The sequence below is a fragment of the Petromyzon marinus genome, unplaced genomic scaffold (assembly GCF_048934315.1).
Source record: "Petromyzon marinus isolate PM22_M1 ecotype Great Lakes invasive population unplaced genomic scaffold, UKy_Petmar_22M1.pri1.0 PM_G_Scaffold_57, whole genome shotgun sequence".
NCBI lineage: Eukaryota > Metazoa > Chordata > Hyperoartia > Petromyzontiformes > Petromyzontidae > Petromyzon > Petromyzon marinus.
Window position 1 is genome coordinate 1,258,931 of NW_027423010.1, and position 27,661 is coordinate 1,286,591.

Sequence of the window (27,661 nt, forward strand, 5' to 3'; positions counted from 1 at the left end):
CATAGCGCAGCGCGCTAACCGCTACACTATCGCTCCCCACACACAGTGACACACAGCGACACACACACAGTGACACACAGTACATCACACAGTGTACACACAGTGACACACAGTACACACACACAGTGTACACACACACAGTGTACACACACAGTGTACACACACACAGTGACACAGTGTACACACACACAGTGTACACAGTGACACAGCGACACACAGTGACACACGTGGTGTCAATAAAGTTACAGACACCACGTGGTGTCAATAAAGTTACAGGAACCGCGTGGTGTCAATAAAGTTACAGCGGCCTTGAGGGGCGGACCGCGAAGCCTCGGCGAAAACTTCGTGCCAGTAAAACCCCTCACACCCCCTAGGCAGGGATCCCCTTGACCCCTCACACCCCCTAGGCAGGGATCCCCTTGACCCCTCACACCCCCTAGGCAGGGATCCCCTTGACCCCTCACACCCCCTAGGCAGGGATCCCCTTGACCCCTCACACCCCTAGGCAGGGATCCCCCTATGGGCAGTGTTGAGTCTATGGTGTAGTGTTGAGTCTATGGTGCAGTGTTGAGTCAGTGGGCAGTGTTGAGTCTATGGTGCGGTGTTGAGTCTATGGTGCAGTGTTGAGTCTATGGTGCAGTGCTGAGTCTATGGTGCAGTGCTGAGTCTATGGGCAGTGTTGAGTCTATGGTGCAGTGTTGAGTCAGTGGGCAGTGTTAAGTCTATGGTGCGGTGTTGAGTCTATGGTGCAGTGTTGAGTCTATGGGCAGTGTTGAGTCTATGGTGCAGTGTTGAGTCTATGGTGCAGTGTTGAGTCTATGGTACAGTGCTGAGTCTATGGTGCAGTGCTGAGTCTATGGTGCAGTGTTGAGTCTATGGTGCAGTGCTGAGTCTATGGTGCAGTGCTGAGTCTATGGTACAGTGCTGAGTCTATTGTGCAGTGTTGAGTCTATGGTGCAGTGCTGAGTCTATGGTGCAGTGCTGAGTCTATGGTGTAGTGTTGAGTCTATGGTGCAGTGCTCAGTCTATGGTGCAGTGCTGAGTCTATGGTGCAGTGTTGAGTCTATGGTGCAGTGTTGAGTATATGGGCAGTGTTGAGTCTATGGGCAGTGTTGAGTCTATGGGCAGTGTTGAATCTATGGTGCAGTGTTGAGTCTATGGTGCAGTGTTGAGTCTATGGTGCAGTGTTGAGTCTATGGTGCAGTGTTGAGTCTATGGGCAGTGTTGAGTCTATGGTGCGGTGTTGAGTCTATGGTGCAGTGCTGAGTCTATGGTACAGTGTTGAGTCTATGGTGGTGCAGTGTTGAGTCTATGGTGCAGTGTTGAGTCTATGGGCAGTGTTGAGTCAGTGGGCAAACGTACAAAATCAGCGGGGGATCAAATACTTTTTTCCCTCACTGTAGTAGAGACGATGGGACGAAGGGTGCTACTTCATGTATTTTTGGTAAGCCGTATAATCTTGGTGGCCTGGCAGCAGAAGGTTTCAACGAGAACTGTTTGGTTTGATCAATTAATGTGGTTGAATCAGAAATGATTTTGGTTTGTATGACGAGGCTGTTGGTGGGATCTCTTTTTATTTTTGTATAGCTACCATCATTGAGTAATTCTTTAATTTTGTTGTTATATTCTATTTTATCCATGATGACAGTGGCATTGACCTTGTCGGCTGAGAGGATGACAATGTCATCCCTCTTTTTTTAATTCATATAATAATCAGATTTCATTATTTTTATTTATTTATTCTTATTTAAATATAATCAAATTTGATTAGTTACATTTTAAACGAAATTTTATTTACTTATTATTTAAAATAATCAAATGTGATTATTTGTGGTTATAAAGAAAGGCTAAATTATTAATTAAATATTTCTGCCTTTATTTATTATGTAAAAGTGATCGAAATAGGTCAATTATTTTATTATTTAATCATTATTATTGAAAAATAATCCAATTTGATTATTTTAACTTATAATGTATATTTCTTTATTATTTTAAACAATCACATTTTATTATTTTAATGTATGTTTTTTATTTATTTAATCTTATTTAAAAAATAATAAAATGTGGTTTTTATTTATTCTTATTTAAAAGTAATAAAATGTGATTATTGGATTTTTTTATTTATTTATAATGCTTTTACAATAATCAAATTTGATTATTTTTATTTATCATTTATTATTATTTATCATTTATTATTATTTATTTAATATTATAAAAATATAATCAAATTTAATTGTAGTCCGAGTCCGACCTAGGGGGAGGCCCACGACTGCTTCAGATCTCCGTCGCCGGCCCCAGTCGGCCGAGAGAGGCGTCACGTGACGAGTGGCTGTGGGGTCACACCAAGCCGCGCGAACATCGCCAGAGGCCACATCGATCCGAGAATCGATGTCACGCGTTGGAATCGCCCCGCCGCCGCCGCCCGCTGCTGCCGCTGACGCTCGGCGATCCGCGCGGGCGTCGTTTTCGAGCGACAAGATCGCGAATCGATTCCCTCCGGCGCTCCACGCCATCACGATGTTGACCACCGCCGCCGCCTCCGCCGCCCGGCACGCGGCCAAGCGCCTGGGAGTCAATGGCGAAGGCAACGACCGCGTCCAGGCGGGCGCGATGGTGAGCGTCAGTGACGAGCGACTTGACGAGGTGTTTTTATAACGAGAAGATGTTTATTTTACTCCTCCTCGCCCAGAGCCTCGTTGTGAGGCCTGGGCCAGAGGCTTCACTCAGGCGACGTGCCACCACCACCACCAGCCGTGTTTATATTATTTAACGTGATTGTTTAGCTTTGTAACTCGCAGATTCCAGTGCCGTTGCGAAGAGCTTCTCGTTGTTGGTGTTGGGGATGGACCACGCGGACCACAGCATCGCTAGGCTCTGCTTACGTTCAGTAAAACGCGTTTTGGTAAACGTGGATTTCGTGTTCGTTAACACTTTGGGCTATTTCCAGTGTAATTTTTTTAGACGGCGTTTTCTCTTCTAAGGGTGTGTATTCTCTTTGCACTGAACTAAAATAATAAAAATATGAAACAATAAAAACATTACTCATTGTTTTTTTCGGTAAAGTCACGTATGTAGAAATACAATTAAATTATATTTAAAAAAACAATCACGACGTTTCGATCACAACGCAAGCGATCTTCATCAGGTGTCAAGAACAAATCACGGAGGTAAATACAGCAAAAGATGAGAGACGAGAATTCAACAAACCTGAAACAACATTATGTGAAGCACATCCAGTCAGGCCAACAACACAGTTAGACACTTCCTGGCGGACCACGAATAAAAACATTGCCTTCCAGGAGAGATTCGTTCATGAGGCTATCCACATATACAAGCACAGAGACAATTTCAACCGAGAAGATGGATTTTGGCTTAGCAATCATTGGAAGGATTTGTTAAACCATTTCGGGTCTTAATTGTTCACGCTTACGGTGGCTTTCAGACCGCATCCATTATTTTCGTCTCCCCCCTCCTCTTTTCAGAACATAGATGGACTCGTCCATCTGAACAAACTCTCAAATCGCTCTCCGTGGTGCTGACGTTAAAAAAACGCCACTTTTATTCAAATTTTCTTGCTGTGGTTTTCACACCTGACGATGATTGCTTCTTGTGTTGCAGTCAAAACGTCGTGAGAATTGTATTGTTTTATATTTTTATTATTTTATTGTTTCCCTTCTACGTGGTGACTTTACCGGAAGAACCAAGAATATTAATCCCTGCAGTCACGAAAGCTTTAAATCAAAAGTTAAAATACTAATTAAGTTAAAATACCGATGTGTTAAATGTCCCACGCGATGGCGTCGTGGGGTAGCTCTTCGACCCTCCCCAATGTGATTAAAAACTTTGCGGAATAATAAAACTTTACAGCGTCTACAAAAGCGCACCTGGCGGTGGGGGATGCGAGTTCCAGAGTTTGTAACTCGAGGGCCGTTTAGATTTAAAGTTAAACTCGCGAACGTTCTTAGCGATTACTGAAATGATGGCACTGAGCTATGGCCATTTTTTGCCAAACGGATGCAGATTTAAAAACCCCTTTAATGCAAGTGTCTGCATCTGCTCCGATATCACTTGCCGGCGATGTTAGCCGTGGCTTTATTTTGGTGATTTTGAAAAAGTTTTATGGTTTGGCCATGTTTGTTTTGTTGTAGTACGGAGTTAGACTGATGGCCTTAATCTAAGTTGTCTTGTGGTTGTTGTTGTTGTTTGACTTGCATCCCACTGGGATTTTTGCACACAGCGTTGGTGTACGGTGCTATTTCAAGGATTATTTTGCTGATTTTTCCTGGATTTTCTGTTTGCACAGTCACATAATCACTGTAAGATGTTTTTCTTGTTCATGTTTTTGTTTGTTGCGGTTGCACCCGATTCAAGAGCCGAATGGCTCACAGGGCTATACCAAATAAATGAAACTGAAAACTGTCTTCTCGGTATAGGAGGAAACAACAGCTTTGCACAATAGTCGTGTTGAGTTTGCTTCCTTGCCGACGTGCACAGGACACGTTTGAGGACCCACACAAGCCCCCACCGTCGGCTGTGGTTCACGTGCGGGGACTCTTGGACACAGCCCTCGAGTCGGACCTCGTGGAGGCCGTGCGGCACTTTGGCCTAGTCAGGTGACCAGTCGGTGGTGACCGTTGCCCGCATGGGGAAGGAAGCTGTATTATTGTTATTGTTGTTTACCGAAAACACCAAAGATTAATTCCTGCAGTCACGAAACCTTTGAACCAAGTTTAAACCGCCTCTACGGGGAGGTATAAGGTCTGTATCTTTGTGTCTGTCTTTGTGTTGTCTTGTGTTGTCTGTGTGTTGTCTCTGCTTGTGTATCTGCCTTTGTGTCTGTGCTTGGATTTGTTTCTCTGTGCTGTCTCTGCCTGTGTGTCGGTCTTGGTGCTTCCGAATGTTTGCTGCCGTGCTCCACTTTGCTCTATGCATACCTGATGCTAAAATGTCCCATTGTCTCTCAGCCTTGCCTTCTCATGCTAATATGTCCCATTGTCTCTCAGCCTTGCCTTCTCTGCCTATTTAAGGCGACTTCACTGTGTGCTTGTACCTGTGCTGGTCCGCTCTACTTTAATGTCTATGTGTGTGTGTGCCGTCTGTATCTTAAATTTCATACTTAACTTGCAATTTAGCAATCTTTGAAATAACGTAATCAACCAGGCTTTGCGTTAATTGTGTTTTGACCGACCGTCTGTGTTGCTTTATTTGGTTTCCAAATTCTGCTAAACTCTTGTCTGTTTGGTATGCTTCTCTCTCTGTGTCCCCTATTGTGTCGGTGTTAGTTCCCCCTACTTGGGTGTCTGTGTATACATCTGAGGTTATGTGTCTCCCCTCTCTCGTAAATTTAGCTCTTCTGTACCTGATGATGGCTGCTTGTGTTGCAACCGAAACGTCGTACGCTATTATGTTATTTTATTATTTCTTATTTATACGTGACTTTACCGAAAAAAACAAAGATTATTGTTATTATAGTTGTTATTATTATTGGTGTTATTATTGTTGTTATTATTATTGTTGTTATTATTGTTGTTATTATTGTTGTTATTGTTATTATTGTTGTGGTGGTGGTGTTTGCGGACGTGGAGTGAACGTAGACCTTGGAAATTCGAATATTACCGATTTTCGCTTCGACAACTCAAGAAATTGCATAACACGAAAATACTCGATGGTTCTTAAGCACGGGGTGGGAGATGCCCTTTCTGGGGGCGCAAGACGTGCCAGATTATTTTTAACAAGGTAAATCATCGAAACACATTGAGCACGGGCACGTAAGCACCGCTACTTTGTTCCATCAAACCTCTAAATTAATAAACATTGTACGTTTTAAAAAAAATATTGAGAACCAAAGGGGGGGTGGCAAGGCTGCAGATTAAAGCTCAAGAACCACTTCCGTAAATAAAAAGTCGTGGCCGCGTGTGGCGGCGGACGAGAGGGCGCGGCGTTGCCCACGTCACGGCGTGATCGGCGACGCCGGGCGTGGCTTACTCGGGGCCTTTACAGCCTCAAGTGACCAACCAAAAACCGCTTCATCATCTTTGGGGTTCTTTCGGTAAAGTCACCACGGCGTAGAATGAGAATAAAATAATAAATCGATCAAAATTAAAATAACACGATAAAATTCTCACGACGTTTTGGGCCACAACACAAGTGGCCTTCATCAGGTGAAGGGACGAGACTGCCAAACTGAAATGGGACAGTTTCGTCCCTTCACCTGATGAAGGCCACTTGTGTTGTGGCCGAAACGTCGTGAGAATTGTGTTATTTTATTGTATTAATTTATTATTTTATTCTCATTCTACGTGTTGGTGACTTTACCGAAAGAACCAAAGAAGATTCATCCTTGCAGTCACGAAAGCTTTAAATCGAAACAAAAACCGTTTGTTTTTCAATTTTCCCAAGTCACGAATTCCCTCCGAATTAAAGTGCCGCTGCTGCTTTTGTTGTGCCGTCTGACAAAAGCGGCACACGTTCAAGTGTGATTAGTAACCGTGTTAAAAATTAATATCTCGTATTGAAATGGTGCACACACGTACCTTGTTTATGTACGTTTGAAGAGGCTTCGTTTGTCAGGTGATACATCGACAGAAGAAGACTATATTACCCTAAAGATGTATTTTAAATATAATTATATTCTTACAGTACATTCAATTGCAACGTACTACACTGCCAAACTGAAATGGGACGTGGCATCTAACCTGCATCCAACCAGTCTCCACTCCGTTGCATGCATTGAAACATTTCTTGAGATCAAATGAGGTGACTTGGAGCAGACCAACCTCGTGTTTAACATTAACAACAACAGGCACGCGTTTTAAAGTCGGCCACATCTTTGAATAACGGCACTCGTTTGAATCGCTCCCTCCGTGCAGCTACGTGGTGATGATACCCAAGACGCGGCAGGCGCTGGTGGAGTTTGAAGACCCGGAGAGCTCCTGCAGCTGCGTCGACTACTTGTCCAAGGGCTCCGTCTACGTGTGTGGGCAGCCGGCCTACTTTAACTTCTCTACCAGCCAGAAGCTTTGGCGCCCTGGTGTCCCGGGGGACAACGGCAACAGCAACCACGTCCTGCTCTTCACCATCCTCAACCCCATCTACCCCATCACCACGGTGGGCATTGTTACACTTACAGCAGCTGGACATTAATGTGTGAATAGTTTGTCGGGTGTGCCATGCACACACGCGCGTGTTTCATTTATACGAGTGAAATTATGTCCGTTTTGGATTACAGTGAATGGCTTTGCTAAGGAAATTACATTGATCCTTTGGTTCATTTGAGGCAATTGAAGTCGTGTTTTTTGTTTGTGCTTCGAAGTCTACCAATGGCATTGAATAAAAAACAATATATAGACCTAATGTTGATTTTGGAAAGCGTTGATGTCCTGTATGGCTCGATCTTAAAAATTCACTGGAAAAAAAGCTTTTCAAATTTACTTGGTAATGCGTGCAAAATCACCTCGCTGCGTTTGTGTGCTCCATGTGGTCCTGCAGGATGTGCTTTACAACATTTGCAAACCATTTGGGCCTCTGCAACGCATTGTGATCTTCAGGAAGAATGGCCTGCAGGCCTTTGTGGAATATCCTTTCAACGAGATGCATAACCGTAACGATATATCCGCCATTCACGTAATTTTACGTGTTATTTTGGAGATGCTAAATGTATTGTTATTAAAATGAAATGGTCGTGTTTTCCTTAATTTTTGGCCACGTTTGTTTCGGTTGAGAGCGCCGAAAGAGCGAACTCATCTCTGAATGGAGCGGACATCTATTCGGGCTGCTGTACTCTTATAGTGGAGTATGCGAGGGCAAGTACAACCGATATTTTGTACATTCACAAGTGTGTGCACCACAACCTGGTTTTTTTCACCCGCAGACCAAAGATTTCATTTAATATACTGAATTGACCACTTTGGTGAGCAAATAATGCTGAATACACACGGCAATTCATTGCTAGATGAGGGCTTCCGCACTCGATGCCTGTTGTGGGGGTTATTTGACTTGTGTGCGGGGTAAAGGAGTGTAGCATATATTGTGGCAGCATAGAAATACAATGCACCCAATGGATTTTACAGCTGCCCACCACACAGCCCCACAACCTACAACAACCCATTGTGCATGACGGGCATCCTTGCCGTTGTCTAAAGTCAAACTTTTCCCAATTGATATTACCGTGTGAGGGTGGTTCTCATCTGAGCCAGTGCCCTGAGCCAGTTAATGGAAAATTCGCATCCAGTGGGAAGGGTAGAGTTGGTTTTTAATTCGATTTTATTTGGTGACGGGTGATTAACATTCAGCCATAGACCGCTTTGCGAGACCTGCAGAGTACCTGAGGGGAGATGTTACATTGTTAGCAGGAAATAAAATTACAGAACAGTAATAACGAATGCATCATTTTCATAACGGGGTTATGGCACTTCAACATTTTTGAGGTATACGATCAAGGCTAACGCTTTACAGTACACGAGGAACACTGCGAATAAATAATACCGAGTTAGGCAGAGCATGCCAAACTTGTGCAATTAAACAAGTTTCGAATTTAAATAGGCCACCGAGGGATAGCGATTTTTATCTGCAAACACGAAGGGAGCTTGTTCCAACGAAGAGGGATAATCAACACGTGATCTTAAAAAAAAAACTGGTGGCAGAAGGCCACTGTTTTCCCACAACTCCGATAAGCATGCTTTTGCTACGTACGGTGCGAAAGTTTAGCTTATCGTTGACTTCCTACGTGTGGCAGCTCTTATTCATTCATCTCCCAGGAAGTTAAGGGTTGCGTTAAGTACCTCGGCTTCACCGCAAGTTGCGTGCCGTAATTGTCTCGGGGGTAATGACCGCTTAATAATTATTATGCTTGTAAATTTTAAATGGTTCTAAAGTTTCGATTTAAAGCTTTCGTGACTGCAAGGATTCATCTTCTTTGGTTCTTTCGGTAAAGTCACCACGTAGAATGAGAATAAAATAATAAAATAAAACAATCAAATTATCACGACGTTTCGGCCACAACACAAGGTCGGGACGACAGGTTTGTTCCTATCACCTGAAGAAGGCCACTTGTGTTGTGGCCGAAACGTCGTGAGAATTTTATTGTTTTATTTTATTTTTTTATCCTCATTCTACGTGGAGACTTTACCGAAAGAACCAAAGAAGGTTCTAAAGTTATATAATTTTTTCCCAGCATCTATGCCCTATATGCTGGCCACGAATAATGTTTATCTTTTCCCCCTGCTGTGTCCTCTTTACAGGCGACGCGTCTGAATGTGTTTAAAAATGACTCTGAGACCTGGGACTTCACCAACCCTGGCCTCAAGCAAGGTAAGACCAATATCGAGCATATCAGAGCCGCGCTCTCTCGTCAGCTGGTGGTGGTGAGCCCTCGGTGTGTGGGGGGGGGGGGTGACGTTTTTAACGCAAGGGGAGGGGTGTGCACGGCGTGATGAAACAGGCATTGACTATTTCTGTACGCGGCCGGCTTCGCCGTGTTATACTTGAAGATCAGTGGCCAAGTAGAGGGGGAAGTTTGGAGCGTTCTCAAGAGGATAATGCAGCTTCTGCACTTGAGATTTTGGTTGCAGAAAAATGTCACACCTGCAGACACTTGGTTGTCTTGAAGCACATTGGTGTACTGTTTACAATCTACAGAACTTGGTCGTTGTCACAGGAAGTTATTTGAAACGCCATTCCCCTCTTTTGTATCAATCACTGCAATTGTGTAGAGCTGGTCAAGGTTATTTTCGTTTATACCTATCATCTCCATATATATAAAAGGCAAAGTTGTGAATATGTGTGTCTGTTCAAAATGTTTAGCGTACTTCCCGACATGCAACAAACTGGAAATTTGCCATGTGGGTACTTTCCAGACTGTATACCGTGCAAACATTACACAAATACACTTTTGTTTTTGGGGGGGGGGGAGCTCGATAATGCATTTATTTTTTGCACGGCAAGTGAGCTGTGACGTCAAATCTGTCACGTGACCCGTAGTGTAGCGGTTAGCGCTACGCTGCGCTACGAACCCGGCGACCCAAGTTCGATTCCCGTTCACCGCCACCACCGGTGACGATTATTTTAACCGGTCCTGGGCCTCCCCTAGGTCGACTCAGCCTCAAACGAGTAACTGCTGTGGTGTGTGAACATCGCCACTGGGGAGACAAAGGCGGCCGGGCGTGGTGGATCCAAGTCCCGGGCGAAGCCGGGTAGTAACAGCTAGCGCAACATATAACTAAATAATCTTTGTGTTTTTTTAGCCCATGCTAAGCTTGCGTAGTTTACTCTGGGCAGATTGGTTTTAAACTCGTGCCCGTGTACTTTGTTTTTTCTAGTTTACCCTTCAGAACAATTTGGCAGTATAAGTGAATGTTGTGAAGAACAGGATTCACAAGGAGGCATGTGGCTGCTGGAGTGTTCAATAATCCATTGGATTAATTTTTTTGTTACCATTAAAGCTGTTGCCCTGGTACTGGACATGCGATAGACATTGCCATTAAGTTGGTGGCGTTTTAGATTTTGATCAGCTTTGAAGATTTTCCCAACGTCAAGTGCATGTGGCCCATGGGCGGGTACTCGGTTGTTCGGGGTGTATCAAGGCTGGGCATTTTTACACTACAGTGTAAAACCTTGCATTGCGAGCATAATTCGTTCCGGGAACGTGTTTGTAATCCAAAGCGCTCGTACATCAAAGCACTCGTCTATCAGTTGTGTGATCACGTGACTCACGGCAGTACAAAGTGTGTCTACACGTACACTGCTCGTATTGCAAGACCTCGCTCGTTTATCAAGTTAATATTTATTTACAATTTTAGCTCGTCTTGCAAAACACTTGCAGACCAAGTTACTCGCAATCCAAGGTTTTACTTTTATATTTAGATTTACCAGGGTGTGTGTCTGTTGGATCAGAAGTAGGTGCCAACTTTCACTGGCATATTTGAGGTGGACATTGCACGTTGCGTTTTTATATTTTGTAGGGTTGAGAAACCTTGACTGCATTATGTGGTGTCTGGATACTAAGCGGAGAAGCTTAGAGGATGTCAGAAAAGCCGATATTTACGATTGAAAATATCACTTATTATAAAGTAACCCTTTTAATTTGGTACGATTGAGCCTGAACAGGAAAATGGTATCTTTGTCCCGAGTACATTGTGTGTACGCACAGATATTAGTTTCCGAAGAGGTAAGTCTCGCCACTTTATCAAGGGAGCTTCAGGGACACGGTGCGGTTTGATTTAATCGCCAAATTTCCGTAAACGCTTCGAAGAGTATTTTCCTCACTCCCAACATCAACGCTACAAGGAGCATCTGCGAGCATTGCCGCACACAGAAGCACACGGAGGCAATTTGCAAGCAACACACGAGCAATCAAGCGCCCGGCAGCCAACAGCCACCGACGTGAACGGCGACGACACGAACGGCGACATTGGCGACATCCTCGTCGGCACTTGGGAGGCACCAGGGACCAAGCAACCAACACGCCGCCACCGCTGTGACACGCACGGCCGACCCGCGCACCCCACGCCTGCAGCGCCACGTCACGGAACACTCGGCGCAGCACGCTGCATCCGCTGCACCACAACCGCCACGTGCCGCTTGGCAGAGGCCATCGGATAACCCGCGTCCAGCCGCAGGCACCGGGGGACACGGCGCTGACAGACCGGCAAAGCACCGGAACCGCCGCGAAGAAGCTGGGAGCGACGAAAGCCCGCATTCACCGCGAACGGGACTTGGAAATAAGCCGAACGGAATGCGTGCCGATGCGTTTGGGGCTTAAAATCGCTCCGTTGGTGAGAATTTACCTCCACGCTCGTACGTTTAGACTGCCTTGCTAAAGTTTTGTTTGCAAACGAGGCTTTTGACATTGCAGATGCCAGACACAACGCATTTCGCATCGGTTTATAAGCGGCGATCTTTTTCATTTTAAAGGTTCGTAAGGCCCCGTCGCCCACTTCAAGCGTCCCAATTTTAAGCCCCAAACCAAAAAGGGTCGCCGGAGAGCGAGAGGTGCGGTGGCACGGACAACGCGGGGGGGTCCGTTTGTGCCGAGTGTGACTGCTGTTGGCGCAGGAAAGAAGGTGCCGGCCTTTCTGTTGCATCCTCCTCGCGATGGGTCGTCAGCCGCCGCCCGACTCTGGGCAACTTTGTGTTCCCGTCGAAGCGTAGACTGGGTAAGAAACGAGCGGGCATCGCAGGCGGCAACCACGGACACTCGCTGACGCCGCACCTCGGAACAATTTGTCGCGTGCATCTGTACACCTCCAATAAATTTTGTTTTTTTCTTCTTCTTGCGATGAGCATTTCTTTACGCGCTGTATTTTGTATGGCACTCGTTATTTATGTTGTGCCGTGTGAAATCTGCATTTTTAAAATACCGCCGATTGTTTTATGGGCAGACGCAGCGCGCCCCCTTGTGGAGTGTGCCCGGAATTTCTTAATGTGTTGGTAGTGTGAATGTTCTGGGTGCAGAATTAATTTTTTGGATTGTCATATTTTGTGCAGCAGTGAGCGCTTATGTTTCCCGTGGGTGAATTTGGTGATCGTTTTTTTGTTGTTTTCAGAGGGCAATGCAGTGATGCCAGCGAAGCAAACGTCTCTCCTTGGCGAACATCCCAAAGCACACGCTTGCGGTGGTGGCGACTGTGGAGGTAATCCCTTTGTTGCGAATGCTGTAATTTCGGTTTCCTTCAGCTTGCTGTCAGATTGAAAGAACCTGCTGCCTGTTGAGAACATTTCTTATTTGGAATTAGTGTTAAGGTGCATCCTAAAAACCTTTTTTTGCGGTTAACAATTGCAACGTACGAGTTGCTTTGTGTTTTAAGAGACGATATTTCCAACAGTTATCAGATGTATTGGGTATTTAAAACAAGCTATGCTGAATAAGAGCTTGGTGGGCCTCAACCTAAAATAAAAACTAGTTTAGTCTTCCCTAGGCAACTGAGTCTTCTGGACCAATGTTTTCCAGTGTCTCCAAGGGGTAGAGTGGTGAATCCTGGGTTGCCTGATCTTATAGGAAAGGGCACACGTGTGTGTAGGATGATGGCTGTGGTAAATCTGTTTTTCAGAGAAGTTTAGAGAGTTTCAGCTGTTCACGATGCGTTTCCCCCTCTTGTGTATTTGCGTCACAGGCCACCAGCAGCCATCGCCACCGGGCGTCGACTACGGATCTGGCGGCGACGGCATGGGCATGGGCGGTGGGGGAGGAATGGGCATGGGAGGAATGGGCAACCTGGGTGGTACCCAGGGCCAGCACGTGCAGGCCATGATGAACCAGCAGGCCGACAACAAGGTCCTCATTGTGTACGACTTGGACGCCGAACGCTTCAACTGCGACCGCGTGTTTAACATCCTCTGCCTCTTCGGCGACGTGGAGAAGGTGCCTTCGCTGGGTGTTGCGCGCACCTGCTTTGAAATGAGTCCCCGTTTTTTTTCTTCCAAAGGTTCAACCGCGGTGCAATGCGTACGCATGCGTGTGGTGCACGTCGTGCGCTGATCGTGTTATATAAAGTGGGAGATTCACACGACCAAATTTGTTCACCGATTGACAACATACACATTTGGTCATTTTCTTTACAAAAATGTACCCAATGCGAAGTGTTCTTTGTGCATGTTTTCTAATGGCCCCTCGGCCAACACTTCACATTTCAACAATGCGTTACAACGAAACTTGTAGATATTTTCGTGCAAGATTGCGCGATGCTGAACCGTCTTACGGGTTGTTATTTTTGTAGGTTAAGTTCCTGAAGAGCAAGCCGGGAGCCGCCATGGTCGAGATGGGAGATCAGTACGCCGTGCACAGGGCGGTTTTTCACCTCAATATGTCTCAGATCTTTGGAAATAAAATCAACCTCTGGTGAGCCTTTTTGTTCCCGTGTTAAATTGGTAAATGTAACTCGTCATATCCTGTTAATGTAATTGGATACTGCTTTCTCTTTAGGGAAGACACTTTAGTAAATATTTAGTGCAAGTGACGAAATTTTAGGACGGTGAAAAAGAGAGCTGATGAATACCGTGAACGAAACACTTGTCACACAGCTCACGAGGACCCCGATTACTTGCTGTCCAGAGCCTTTATTGAAGTGGCGAACATGAAATTTGGATTCTAGATTTGAAGCTTTACGGGGAGGGCCTTTATTGAAATAGCGAACGTGAAATTTGGATTCTAGATTTGAAGCTCTACGGGGAGGGCTTTCACCTATCTGTTAGAGCTTTCAACAGACAACGGGACAAGAAGTCAAAGCTCATCGAGACGCTGACCTTCCTCAAAAGATGCCGCGACAACAAGCTTAAAGGACGCGACCTGGGCTTGCTGTCTTCACTCCAACGCTGTCCTCTGGACAGTCCGGTCCCTTCACCTGATGAAGGCCACTTGTGTTGTGGCCGAAACGTCGTGATTTTTTGTTATTTTATTTTTTACCCACGTGACTTTACCGAATCGAACCAAAGAGCACATGAAATTTGGAACGTGATAAAATAAAAACTAAAAACAGTTTCTTCGCGCTATTCCCTCCCTTCCGCCCTCGTCTCGGCAGCGTGTCGAGGCAGCGGTCGATTGTGCCGGGCCAGGCGTTCGAGCTGCCGGACGGCACCGACAGCTACAGGGACTACACAGGTTCTCGCAACCACCGCTATGCCGACAGCGAGAAGGCGGCGAAGAACCGCAACCAGCGTCCCACCGCGGTGCTGCACTTCTTCAACGCACCCACGGACATCACGGCCGAGATGTTCGCGCAGGTCCGTGCCCCCGCCGCCCCTTCAGCCTGCTGCCAGCAGCGCAGAAGGGGAGCGCGTTCGGTTTCTTTAAAAGTTTTCCCAGGTGAAGCTTTTATAAATATTCAAGTCCAAAGTTTGCACGTGAAACAATCGTGGGTTTTTAAGATGAGCCTATTGATGTTGTGGAGTTTGTGGTGGCCCATGACACGTTTCCTGTGACGGGACAAATGTTAAATGGTGTAATGTAGTTTCCTTTCAGCGGTTAAAACATAAGATGTATAAATAATGCAGTCGATGTTCCAAAGGGACTTTTTTGTTACAGACTAGACAACACCTCGCGTTAATTTGTCCTGTTTAATACATTACGATTCATATTCATTCGTATTCGAAAGCTTTACATTTCAGTCTTTGGACATTGTTTCTGCAAATGGTTGCATTCCCCCTGAGTCTATGCTTGGTGTTCACACTAATCTGAGCACTTTGAAAGACTGCTCCAAAGCTGGCGAATGTAAATTTAAAAATGGAAAACGGGATTGGTGCACGTTAACTGTTACCAACTATAACGTGAACGCCGCCCGTTCTGTCCCCGCAGCTGTGCGACGAAATGTCGATTGCGAGGCCCCGCTCTTTCAAAGTGTTTTCTGGAAAAAGTAAGTCCCGCAAAGTATGTTTATTATTTATCTTACGTGTCACGGCACAGAATAAATCGTGTACTGTATTCTCCATGCAATCGTCGCTTGATTTACAGCACGACACCAGATGATCTGCAACGTGTGCTATGAGGCCATGCTCAAGAAACCCTGTGAGAAATTCTCTCCCGAGAGCAGTCCTTGCTATTCACTCGCGCCCAAGCTGACTGAAGCGTGTTAGCGTAGCCAAGGCATCGGACTGAAGCCTTCCTGCTGCAGAAATTCACCGACGACTGACACCATCCTTTAAACACGGCTTCTTTAGGTAAAGTCATGTAGAAGGGAAACAACAAAATAATAAATATATACAAACACAGACAATTTCAACCGAGAAGATTGATTCTGGCTTAGCAATCATTGGAAGGATTTGATAAACCATTTCGGGTCTTAATTGATTGTTCACGCTTACGGTGGCTTTCAGACCGCATCCATTATTTTCGTCTCCCCCCTCCTCTTTTCAGAACATAGATGGACTCGTCCATCTGAACAACTGCCAAATCGCTCTCCGTGGTGCTAACGTTAAAAATAACCGCCACTTTTTTAAAATTTTCTTGCTGTGGTTTTCACACCTGATGATGATTGCTTGTGTTGCAGTCGAAACGTCGTGAGAATTTTATTTTATATTTTTATTATTTTATTGTTTCCCTTCTACGTGGTGGTGACTTTACCGAAAGAACCAAGAATATGAATCCCTGCAGTCACGAAAGCTTTAAATCAAAATGGCGAAGGGTGTTGCGTTTTACACGACCCAAATGACTCTATGAGCGACGGTCCGTCCACGTGTCCAGCCGATAGGAGCGTGTCCGGCCTGATGGAGTGGGAGACCAAGAACGATGCCATGGAGGCTCTGGCGTGCATTAACCATCACCCCCTGAAGAACGCAAGTAAGTTGTGGGGTGTTGGCCATTTGTGTTGGTGCGATGACATTGAAGCGGGGCTGCATTATCGGCAAATCTTTGGTCGTACGCTCTGTTGAGCACCTAATGTTCAGATTTGGGGGGGGCGCTTGTTATTACCATAGCACCATCTGTGTACACTGGCTGCCTAGCAGCCTTGGGTGAAATTGCAGGAAGCGAAAGCAGTTGTAGATTGTTATATTATATATTAACAGGTTGTTATTTATGGGCGATTTGGATTTCGTTGTTGTTCTTTGCATATACAGAATGGAATTGAAAGTTGACATAGCCAAGCACTTTCACTTATCACAACTCAACGTTATCTTAGCTCCCTGAACGAGTTTGTTGACATCGACAAAGACCCTCCTAAGAATTGCTTCATTGTTTTAAGTTTTTGTGTGCTCCAGTGAAGACGTCATGTGGCTCCCCTGTTTTTATTTTCTCAGATGTTCCATACCTCTACACCCTCAAACTGTGCTTCTCCACTGCCCAGCCTTCATAGAAGACAACTCAACATGTTTCATGCCGTATTGAACGTCGGTGTCAACATCATTGTCACTTTGTGTACTATTTGTGAATGTCCCATCACTCTTGTTGAAAGTTAACCGTGGGTATAGGTCGAAAGTGCAATTGACGCGTTTACATTTTAGTTGTCATTTTTTGGAGGATTAATTTAGATTTCTATATTGACTGTACCGAAAGATTTTAAAGGTCGCAGTGGAAATGAAGAATGTTGAAATTAAAATAATTATGATTAGTCTCCTTAACCTGCCGAGTTTGTCTGCCGTGTGCATTGCTATTTTGTCCATGAGCCCCAAACCAGATTTCACTTGGCAGTCCTCGGGTGCCGTAACTTTAGCGGCTCCAATTAATTTACAATTTGGGGGGGTTCTCAACTTGCTCATAGCCAAAGTTTTTGCTCCCACCACGAGTGATGCTCCTTTCTTGCTGTAGCCCATGGCACTAATATTGCCCATTTAATTTCATAACGGAGAGCTCTGAAATAAATGCCAAAGAGACCCTTTTGGGGGGGGCTGGTAAAAATATACCCCGACTCATTGAAAATCCCATTGAAAAACATGGGTTGGCATTCTGTACAGTGCGTGTATTTAGCAGGTTAATACGCTTGCAAATATAAACCCCAAGAGAAAATAGAACAGTGTTTGAAAATAAAAGTATGGAGAGATGCATGTTTGACATCGAACTGGAATCGATTGAACATGAGCGTGGAGACATGAAGGAAGTTGGGCATAGGGTAGGTGAGTGACTAGTGTGTGGGTGGCTAGGTGAGTGACTGAGTGACTGAGTGTGTGGGTGGCTAGGTGAGTGACTGAGTGAATGAGTGTGTGGGTGGCTAGGTGAGTGACTGAGTGAATGAGTGACTGAGTGTGTGGGTGGCTAGGTGAGTGACTGAGTGTGTGGGTGGCTAGGTGAGTGAGTGAATGAGTGACTGTGGGTGGCTAGGTGAGTGACTGCGTGAATGAGTGACTGTGTGGGTGGCTAGGTGAGTGACTGTGGGTGGCTAGGTGAGTGACTGAATGAGTGACTAAGTGTCTGTGTGGGTGGCTAAGTGAGTGAATGAGTGAGTGTGTGGGTGGCTAGGTGAGTGACTGAGTGTTGGTGGCTAGGTGAGTGACTGTGTGGGTGGCTAGATGAGTCACTGAGTGAATGAGTGACTGTGTCTGTGGGTGGCTAGGTGAGTGAGTGAATGAGTGTGTGGGTGGCTAAGTGAGTGACTGAGTGAATGAGTGACTGAGTGTGTGGGTGGCTAGGTGAGTGTGTGAATGAGTGTGTGTGGGTGGCTAGGTGAGTGAGTGAATGAGTGACTGAGTGTGTGGGTGGCTAGGTGAGTGAGTGACTGAGTGTGTGGGTGGCTAGGTGAGTGAGTGACTGAGTGTGTGGGTGGCTAGGTGAGTGAATGAGTGACTGTGTGGGTGGCTAGGTGAGTGAGTGACTGTGTGGGTGGCTAGGTGAGTGAATGAGTGACAGTGTCTGTGTGGGTGGGTAGGTGAGTGACTGTGTGTCTGTGTGGGTGGCTAGGTGAGTGAGTGTTTGGGTGGCTAGGTGAGTGCGTGAATGAGTGACTGTGTGTGTGCGGCTAGGTGAGTGAGTGACTGAGTGTGTGGGTGGCTAGGTGAGTGACTGTGTGGGTGGCTAGGTGAGTGAATGACTGAGTGTGTGGGTGGCTAGGTGAGTGACTGTGTGGGTGGCTAGGTGAGTGAGTGACTGAGTGTGTGGGTGGCTAGGTGAGTGTGTGTCTGTGTGGGTGGCTTATCAGGGACGGGTCTCGTGTGGCCAGTGGTCGAGACCTGTACCTTGGCTGGGTCAGGTCAGACTAGCCTCCCCTAGGACCCCCTTAGCCGGAGGACCCCGAGACCCTAGCCCAGGAATAGGGCGAGTTAGACCGAAGCCGTACCTCCTCAGCTAGCAGCGGGTGAAGGGGCAGACCCCTTCAAGTAGAAGGCTGTATTGTATTGTGTTAAGCACCTTTGTAATAAATAAGCATTGCCTCTACCGATTCGTCTCTACGCTGTCTTAAAGAACCCACTACACATGTACAGGCATAACTCTTACGTCTTTAACCATTGAACTTGTTTTAAATACATATAAAAACTCTAAACATTTATCATGTGTACAGTATCGTAATTAAGGCGGGTACTGATACCCCAATAAAGTGCTCATATTTGGTCAGAGGAAAACCAATGCTCATTCGGTAATGCATCTCCATTGGAAGCATGTTATGATGACCTCCTACAGCGCTGTTTCACGAAGTGTTCCGTTTATCAAGAACGCATCCTGGCTGCCATAAGAGGCACGCATAAAACTGAAGGCCGCCTGGGATCAAACTTACAAAATAAGCGGATGAGAGCAGGTTGGTGCACTTTCGGAAAATGTAACTTGATAATGAAACGCAAGACCCAATCTAGATGTGACTCACTTGCAGCACTCCACTGCCCCTACTCCACACCCCCTCCACTCTCTCCTCCCTGGCTCCTGAACCCCTCTCTTACCTACATAGCCTCTTGTCACAGCAGCCCTTTTGCCCACTTCAGCAATTGTTTTCTTGCTGTGGTTGTCCCACCTCACGGCGGACGCTTGTGTTGCGCCCGAAACGTCGCGGATTTAATTTATTTTATACCTACTACGTGACTTTACCTAAAGGACCAAAGAGCGAGGCCCAATGTTTAGAGAGTTAAAGGGTATGTAAAGCAAGGCCAAAGGCACGTAGAGGCACAACCATAAGATAACATAACAGATTCTCCTGCGGAGGGAGCTGGTAGTAGGAACGTTGGGCTGCTCGGTCAATGGCCAGGGTCAACGGCGGCACCACCACGTGGTGTATTCCGTAAATATGCTCGACTGTGAGGGCGGGCATGAGCCGGCGTGAGTAGGTTACACGTTGAGTTTTATAAGGGCACCACGGGGTGACCAGCCCCTCCCCACCCAGCCCCACCCATCCCCACTCAGCCCCACCCTCCCCTCCCTCCCCTCCCCACCCTGCCACACCCACCCCACTCAGCCCCTCCACCACCCACCGCACCCAGCCCCACCCTCCCCTCCCCACCCTCCCCTCCCCACCCAGCCCCTCCCCACCCTCCCCTCTCCACCCAGCCCCACCCCTCCCATTTGTGGATGCACGACGGACGGACCCAACAATAATCCCCTGTGGGCTGGTGGTGTAATAACCAGGAGGTTCCTACCAGTATTAACTTTATAACCAAGTGTAAGCCCAGAGTCTCGATGTATTTTATTTCAGTGAGCCCTGGGTCAGCACTCATGAAACATCACGAAAGCACAGCAAGTACAAAGCAATTTTAAAAGCAGTTGCAGTAACAGCTAAGAATATATTAGAATACATTTCACAACATTTTACAATTAACATTGCCAAAAAGGTCTAACTAAAATCTGAAAACTCATACTATCTATGCAACAAAACTGAAAAGCGCTCAAATTTATAACATCCAATTATGGAATTAATAGCTTATTAAAAACCAATAAAATCCTAAGGTTGGGGGTTGACTCAGCCTATGAGCCCTCCAGGGACAATACAATTAGTACCACTAAGTAGGGAAGTAAACAGTGGTTGTCCTATGGGTCGACTCACACCCATCATTGAAATGTGACATTTATAAGACTGGTTAAGGGCCGTAAAAACACAACACCATTGCACATTTGAGCAGGAAATCAACTTTGACTTGACAATTATAAAAACTGAGTGGGCCAGGATCATGTTTAGATGTTATACAAATGTGATATAATTCCACGTGTGGAGGAGCGTTGTGAGTGAAGGATTAGCCAACAATTTGTATTTAAGTTTAGGAACCTGGCATATGAATGTTTTAAGTGCTGGTCTCGTGTAAGACCCCTGCCAAACACGCACATCTGCACCTCCACAAATGGTGGAGTCCTCCGGCTCGATTCCTCTATAGGGTTTTTTTTCCTCTGCCAGTTTTCTCCCATTACTCTGCACCTCGTTAGGCTCAAGTGAAGCCTCAATCCGGTACGAACTCAGTCAGAACATGGCATGGCCAATATGAACCCTGATGACGACCGCCGCTTGCGCTGCGATTGAAACGTCGTAGGTTTTATTTTTATTCATTTCCTTTTATTATTATTTCTATTTTACGTGACTTTACCAACAAATCCGTTGTCAATCTACCATGGGCGTTGTGAACTTCCTACGTTGCTTTTTCTCTCTGTAAATAAATACCCCAGGGCTCATGTCTGACACGACCATTACTGACGCCCTCTAGGGACTCTGTTGTAACTGCATGATTGAGTCCAGGGCTTGCCACGAGGTGGCGAGGGCTACCTCTTGTTGTCGAGCTTGTTGCAGCACCGTCGCCATTTCCCCAAACTGCATGGTCAAGCGGATATTGTAGCCTTCGTGACGTGACATGATGGAGGAGCGGATAGCATCGCACACCTGAGACACCTACAGTGGGGGGAGGGGGGGGCGAAAGGGCAATTTTACAAGCAATAATGGAGGGAAATGTTTTCAATTCCTCATATGATCGTGTTTTGTTTTCGTGGAACTGAACACATTTAAAGGAACATTTTGCATCGGTTTGAAACATTCAGGCTGGCCTGCCTCCAATCCACCCTGCGTTTAACCAGGCTGTGTTGTGAGGAACTCACATGTTCTTGAAAGATCTGGACAAAGTCACACCAGTGACTTCCTCAATGAGGCTAGACTGTGTGTAGCTGGGTCACATAGCCCACATGCCCAGCCACCGCATGCCCAATCAGTTTCTGTCTAGCCAGATAGAAGGGACTGAATGGTCATGGTACAAGCTACAGAACACAGGGGCTGCTGTGGTACAGGAGAATATAAAGCTGATTGGACTTGCCAAGGATTGGTACCAGCGTTGTCAAGATCGGCCTCTGTGGAGGAGGCTCATGAACGATGCTACTGGGCAGTTGGAGGCAGTCGCTCTGCAAGCATCAATGTAGGGTGGAGGAGCGACGCTCAAGAGTGGAGCAGTGGGCGGCTAAAACACACAAGTTGGCACAGTGGGGATCACAGGCCGTGCATCTGCCATTTACCTCGGTCAGATAACCCACAATGATCTGGGCCTGTCCAATGACCTCTTGCCTTCGAAACGGGCACCATGGATTCAAAGGCGCAAGCTATTTGGTGACATTACCACCAGTTAGTGGCGGAGCGGTGAATGGCGGCTGTTGTTGTTTTTCTTCAGATTTTTTATTTGATAATTTCTGTACTTTCTTTGTTGCTTACTCTTTTGTCAACCTTGGACTCGGGGGATCGATTTTAAATAATGAGACTATCCTGGTCCCTTGAGTTCTCACCTCGTTAAACATTTATTTGAACTAAACTTGAGGGAAACACACATTGTCACGGTAAGTAAATGCGCAACCGGTGGGCTGTAAGTCAAATGCTCTTGGAGTGTCCCACTGAGTGTTTTTTTTGTTGTTAAAATAGCTGGAGATAAGAGATAAAGCGAGATGACAGCCAAGCTCCCCCAAGAATAACGTGCGTGATGTCACGTGGCCTAATAGCCAACGTGAGGAATCCTGCCGTATGGTGAAAGAGTTGTGTCTAGCTCAGACGTGGGCAAAGTGCGGCCCGTTGGGCTTTATAATCCGGCCCGCCGAACTTGTCCAAATATTATTGCTAAATTAAATTTCCCCTTCTCCTGTAATGCCCCCGTTTCCCCATTAGATGGCGCACTTTGACCACGAGTTACGACATGTTTTTGTATTTCACATTCTTAGCTCTTTCGGTAAAATTTTGATTTAAAGCTTTCGTGACTGCAGTAATTCATATTCTTAGCTCTTTCGGTAAAGTCACGTTGAAGGGAAACAATAACATAAAATATATAAAACAGTAAATTAATTAATGCAAACCGACACACCTGATGACGACCGTTTGTGTTATGGTCGAAACGTCGTGAGAACTTTTATTGTTTTATATATTTTTTATTATTTTATTGTTTCCCTTCAACGTGGTGACTTTACCGAAAGAGCTAAGAATATGAATTACTGCAGTCACGAAAGCTTTAAATCAAAAGTTATGTTTTTGTACCGTTTATGTTCGTGCAACTTGTTAAATTGCCTTGCAAATGAATGCTTTGCTACCTGTTAAAGGCCAAATCCTTTCACGTAATGATTTTTAACACGTCATTTATATTTAGTTCACACAAACACTCCATCCATCTGTTCCTGGCCAGGCCCCTCTGTCAAATTTTAGAACCCACTGTGGCCCGCGAGTCAAAAAATTTGCCCACCCCTGGTCTAGCTAGTAAAAAAACAGAGTTTGTTGCTACGTGGGTTACATGAACGACCACTGGGTATCTGAAGAGCGCACCTCAAGAAAGGTGACTTCTAAGATCTCAACGGAAGTTGCTTACCCAAATGTACAAAAGGGAGATCAGTCATCAGATTTGAGTCAGTTTTTTTTAAGATACAGCATTTCTTTCATATGTAATCATCATTGATGATTTTTGCCAACCGTTTCCTGAAAATTGCCCTTGCACATTTTGGTCTGAAGGCTCCCCGTCAGGTTCAGTGTTACAACTCTGAGGCTTGTTTCATAATCCTTCGCGCAGTTTCAAAGCCAGAATGAGGGCGCCTAAGGACCCAGGCGTTAAGCCCCAGAGGCTCAAGAGAGCCAGACTAAGGCTACCCTGGGTCGTAGTAACATCCTCTCACCTCGAATAATAGTGAATTCTGGAACTCGTTCAACATCTCCAAGTCCCTGGCGCGTTTATCGTTAATCTCCTGCACCAGTGCTTCCAGCTCGTTTGACAGATCGTCAGAGGTGGGCCTGCCCAAGGGGGTTGAGAGCAGGGTCGAGGCTTCCACGGCGGCTGGAGATAATTGGGTGGAAGGGTCATAGTTGGTGTTGGAATCGTACCTGGTGTTGGGATTGTGACAGGTGGGAGAGAAAATGTACGAAACACAATGTGATCGTGAATTTCTGTACGGGGAGAATACGATCCAACTAGGGAGCACAATGTCCAATAGTGCAAAACTGTTGGAAATTATACTCCCTGAGAAGGTAATTATACTTCACAAAATGTATACTCCCTGGTCAGGAATACATCTTTTTTTTGTATTGCCTAACTGTCGTCTATGACTTTCTATGGCCCTGATGACCACGATCGCCATCATAACCATCCCCATCACGTGTACCATCGTCATGAACATCATCGCCATCACGATCACCACCATCATCACGATCACCACCATCACCCTCACGATCACCACCATCACCACGACCCTCACGATCACCACCATCACTACCACCCTCACAATCACCATAAAGATCTCCAACCATCACTACCATCATCATGATCACCACCAACCCCATCACGATAACCACCCTCACAATAACCACCCTCACGATCACCACCATCACTACCACCCTCACAATCACCATAAAGACCTCCAACCATCACTACCATCATCATGATCACCACCAACCCCATCACGATAACCACCCTCACAATAACCACCCTCACGATCACCACCATTACTACCATCCTCACATTCACCATAACGATCCCCAACCATCACTACCATCATCATGATCACCACCTACCCCATCACGATAACCACCCTCACGATCACCACCATTACCACAATCATTACGATCACCACCCATCACTACCACCCTCACAATCACCACCACCAACCCCATCACGATCACCACAGAGCCATCACCGGCTGTCAGAAGCGGCCTTGCTGCTGCTGCCACCACGGCCAAGTTCGTCACCTGACGTGTCCATGGCGAGGCTCTTCCACTGGCGTCCTTCACCCACAAAGACAAACACCGTTACCATCAAGATTCCCTCTCGATGGCGCAGCTGTCAACCCCTCATCAGTTGCCCCTACCTTACTACGGGCCAATTCAGAACTTAATAAAGTATTAAAGCTTTCGTGACTGCATGAAATTACTCATTGGTTTCTTCGGTAAAGTCACGTATGTAGAAATACAATAAAATTATATAAAAAACAATAAACAATCACGACGTTTCGATCACAACGCAAGCGATCTTCATCAGGTGGTATGTGCAATCCAAAGGTTGAACACGAAATGTAACACTTCTGAAATTCGTGGTCCGCCAGGAAGTGTCTAACTGTGTTGTTGGCCTGACTGGATGTGCTTCACGTAATGTTGTTTCAGGTTTGTTGAATTCTCCTTACCTCTTGGTGGACTTGTATATGTATTTATACCGACCGTGTACCTAGTATTTTTTCATTCTGTCTATGCTGCTATGTGCAATCCAAAGGTTGAACACGAAATGTAACACTCTTCTGAAATTCGTGGTCCGCCAGGAAGTGTCTAACTGTGTTGTTGGCCTGACTGGATGTGCTTCACGTAATGTTGTTTCAGGTTTGTTGAATTATCGTCTCTCATCTTTTTGCTGTATTTACCTCCGTGATTTGTTCTTGACACCTGATGAAGATCGCTTGCGTTGTGATCGAAACGTCGTGATTATTTTTGTTTTAATATAATTTTATTGTATTTCTACACACGTGACTTTACCGACAAAACCAATGAGTAATTCAGAACTTATTGATCACCCCTCGGTGCCCCTTATACATCTCAACGTTCATACTACAAAGTCTCATCACGAGTGAAAAACACAAAACATTATGCTAGTCTCCCAGTGAGAGGTTGAGGAGGGATTTGCTTGACCATACTTCACCACCCTGGTCAATGTGTACTGACCATACTTCACCACTCTGGTCAATGTGTACTGACCATACTTCACCACTCTGATCAATGTGACCTGACCATACTTCACCACGCTGGTCAATGTGACCTGACCATACTTCACCACGCTGGTCAATGTGAACTGACCATACTTCACCACCCTGGTCAATGTGTACTGACCATACTTCACCACGCTGGTCAATGTGTACTGACCATACTTCACCACTCTGGTCAATGTGTACTGACCATACTTCACCACTCTGGTCAATGTGACCTGACCATACTTCACCACCCTGGTCAATGTGTACTGACCATACTTCACCACTCTGGTCAATGTGGACTGACCATACTTCACCACCCTGGTCAATGTGTACTGACCATACTTCACCACGCTGGTCAATGCGACCTGACCATACTTCACCACCCTGGTCAATGTGTACTGACCATACTTCACCACGCTGGTCAATGTGTACTGACCATACTTCACCACGCTGGTCAATGTGACCTGACCATACTTCACCACGCTGGTCAATGTGGACTGACCATACTTCACCACGCTGGTCAATGTGTACTGACCATACTTCACCACCCTGGTCAATGTGTACTGACCATACTTCACCACGCTGGTCAATGTGGACTGACCATACTTCACCACGCTGGTCAATGTGTACTGACCATACTTCACCACCCTGGTCAATGTGGACTGACCATACTTCACCACTCTGGTCAATGTGTACTGACCATACTTCACCACCCTGGTCAATGTGTACTGACCATACTTCACCACGATGGTCAATGCGTGCTGACCATACTTCACCACGCCGGTCAATGTGGACTGACCATACTTCACCACCCTGGTCAATGTGACCTGACCATACTTCACCACGCTGGTCAATGTGTACTGACCATACTTCACCACGCTGGCCAATGTGTACTGACCATACTTCACCACGATGGTCAATGCGTGCTGACCATACTTCACCACGCTGGTCAATGTGTACTGACCATACTTCACCACGCTGGTCAATGTGTACTGACCATACTTCACCACTCTGGTCAATGTGTACTGACCATACTTCACCACCCTGGTCAATGTGTACTGACCATACTTCACCACTCTGGTCAATGTGTACTGACCATACTTCACCACTCTGGTCAATGTGTACTGACCATACTTCACCACGCTGGTCAATGTGCACTGACCATACTTCACCACGCTGGTCAATGTGGACTGACAATACTTCACCACCCTGGTCAATGTGTACTGACCATACTTCACCACCCTGGTCAATGTGTACTGACCATACTTCACCACTCTGGTCAATGTGTACTGACCATACTTCACCACTCTGGTCAATGTGACCTGACCATACTTCACCACGCTGGTCAATGTGTACTGACCATACTTCACCACCCTGGTCAATGTGTACTGACCATACTTCACCACGCTGGTCAATGTGTACTGACCATACTTCACCACGCTGGTCAATGTGCACTGACCATACTTCACCACGCTGGTCAATGTGGACTGACCATACTTCACCACCCTGGTCAATGTGTACTGACCATACTTCACCACCCTGGTCAATGTGTACTGACCATACTTCACCACTCTGGTCAATGTGTACTGACCATACTTCACCACTCTGGTCAATGTGACCTGACCATACTTCACCACGCTGGTCAATGTGTACTGACCATACTTCACCACCCTGGTCAATGTGTACTGACCATACTTTACCACGCTGGTCAATGTGTACTGACCATACTTCACCACGCTGGTCAATGTGTACTGACAATACTTCACCACGCTGGTCAATGTGTACTGACCATACTTCACCACTCTGGTCAATGTGTACTGACCATACTTCACCACTCTGGTCAATGTGTACTGACCATACTTCACCACCCTGGTCAATGTGACCTGACCATACTTCACCACCCTGGTCAATGTGTACTCACCATACTTCACCACACTGGTCAATGTGAACTGACCATACTTCACCACGCTGGTCAATGTGTACTGACCATACTTCACCACTCTGGTCAATGTGTACTAACCATACTTCACCACGCTGGTCAATGTGTACTGACCATACTTCACCACGCTGGTCAATGTGTACTGACCATACTTCACCACGCTGGTCAATGTGTACTGACCATACTTCACCACGCTGGTCAATGTGGACTGACCATAC

General features: G+C 46.0%; 1 protein-coding gene across 5 annotated transcripts; it reads left to right on the forward strand.

Moving 5' to 3' along the window:
• The first annotated feature begins 2,263 nt into the window (after positions 1–2,263).
• Positions 2,264–17,469, forward strand: LOC142918202 (heterogeneous nuclear ribonucleoprotein L-like). 5 transcript variants are annotated; one of them, XM_076062326.1, is made up of 13 exons: positions 2,269–2,643; positions 4,495–4,613; positions 6,870–7,107; positions 7,489–7,574; positions 7,706–7,802; positions 9,240–9,309; positions 12,543–12,629; positions 13,110–13,357; positions 13,713–13,834; positions 14,514–14,715; positions 15,287–15,344; positions 16,172–16,267; positions 16,726–17,469. In XM_076062326.1, the coding sequence occupies exons 1-13, from the start codon at positions 2,389–2,391 to the stop codon at positions 16,779–16,781; spliced, it is 1,734 nt and encodes a 577-aa protein (XP_075918441.1). In that variant the 5' UTR covers positions 2,269–2,388; the 3' UTR covers positions 16,782–17,469. The 5 variants fall into 5 exon arrangements, with proteins under 5 accessions (XP_075918444.1, XP_075918441.1, XP_075918442.1 ...); XM_076062327.1 differs by having other exon boundaries at positions 2,270–2,613; XM_076062328.1 differs by lacking the exon at positions 4,495–4,613 and having other exon boundaries at positions 2,271–2,613; positions 6,892–7,107.
• Positions 17,470–27,661: the final 10,192 nt, after the last annotated feature.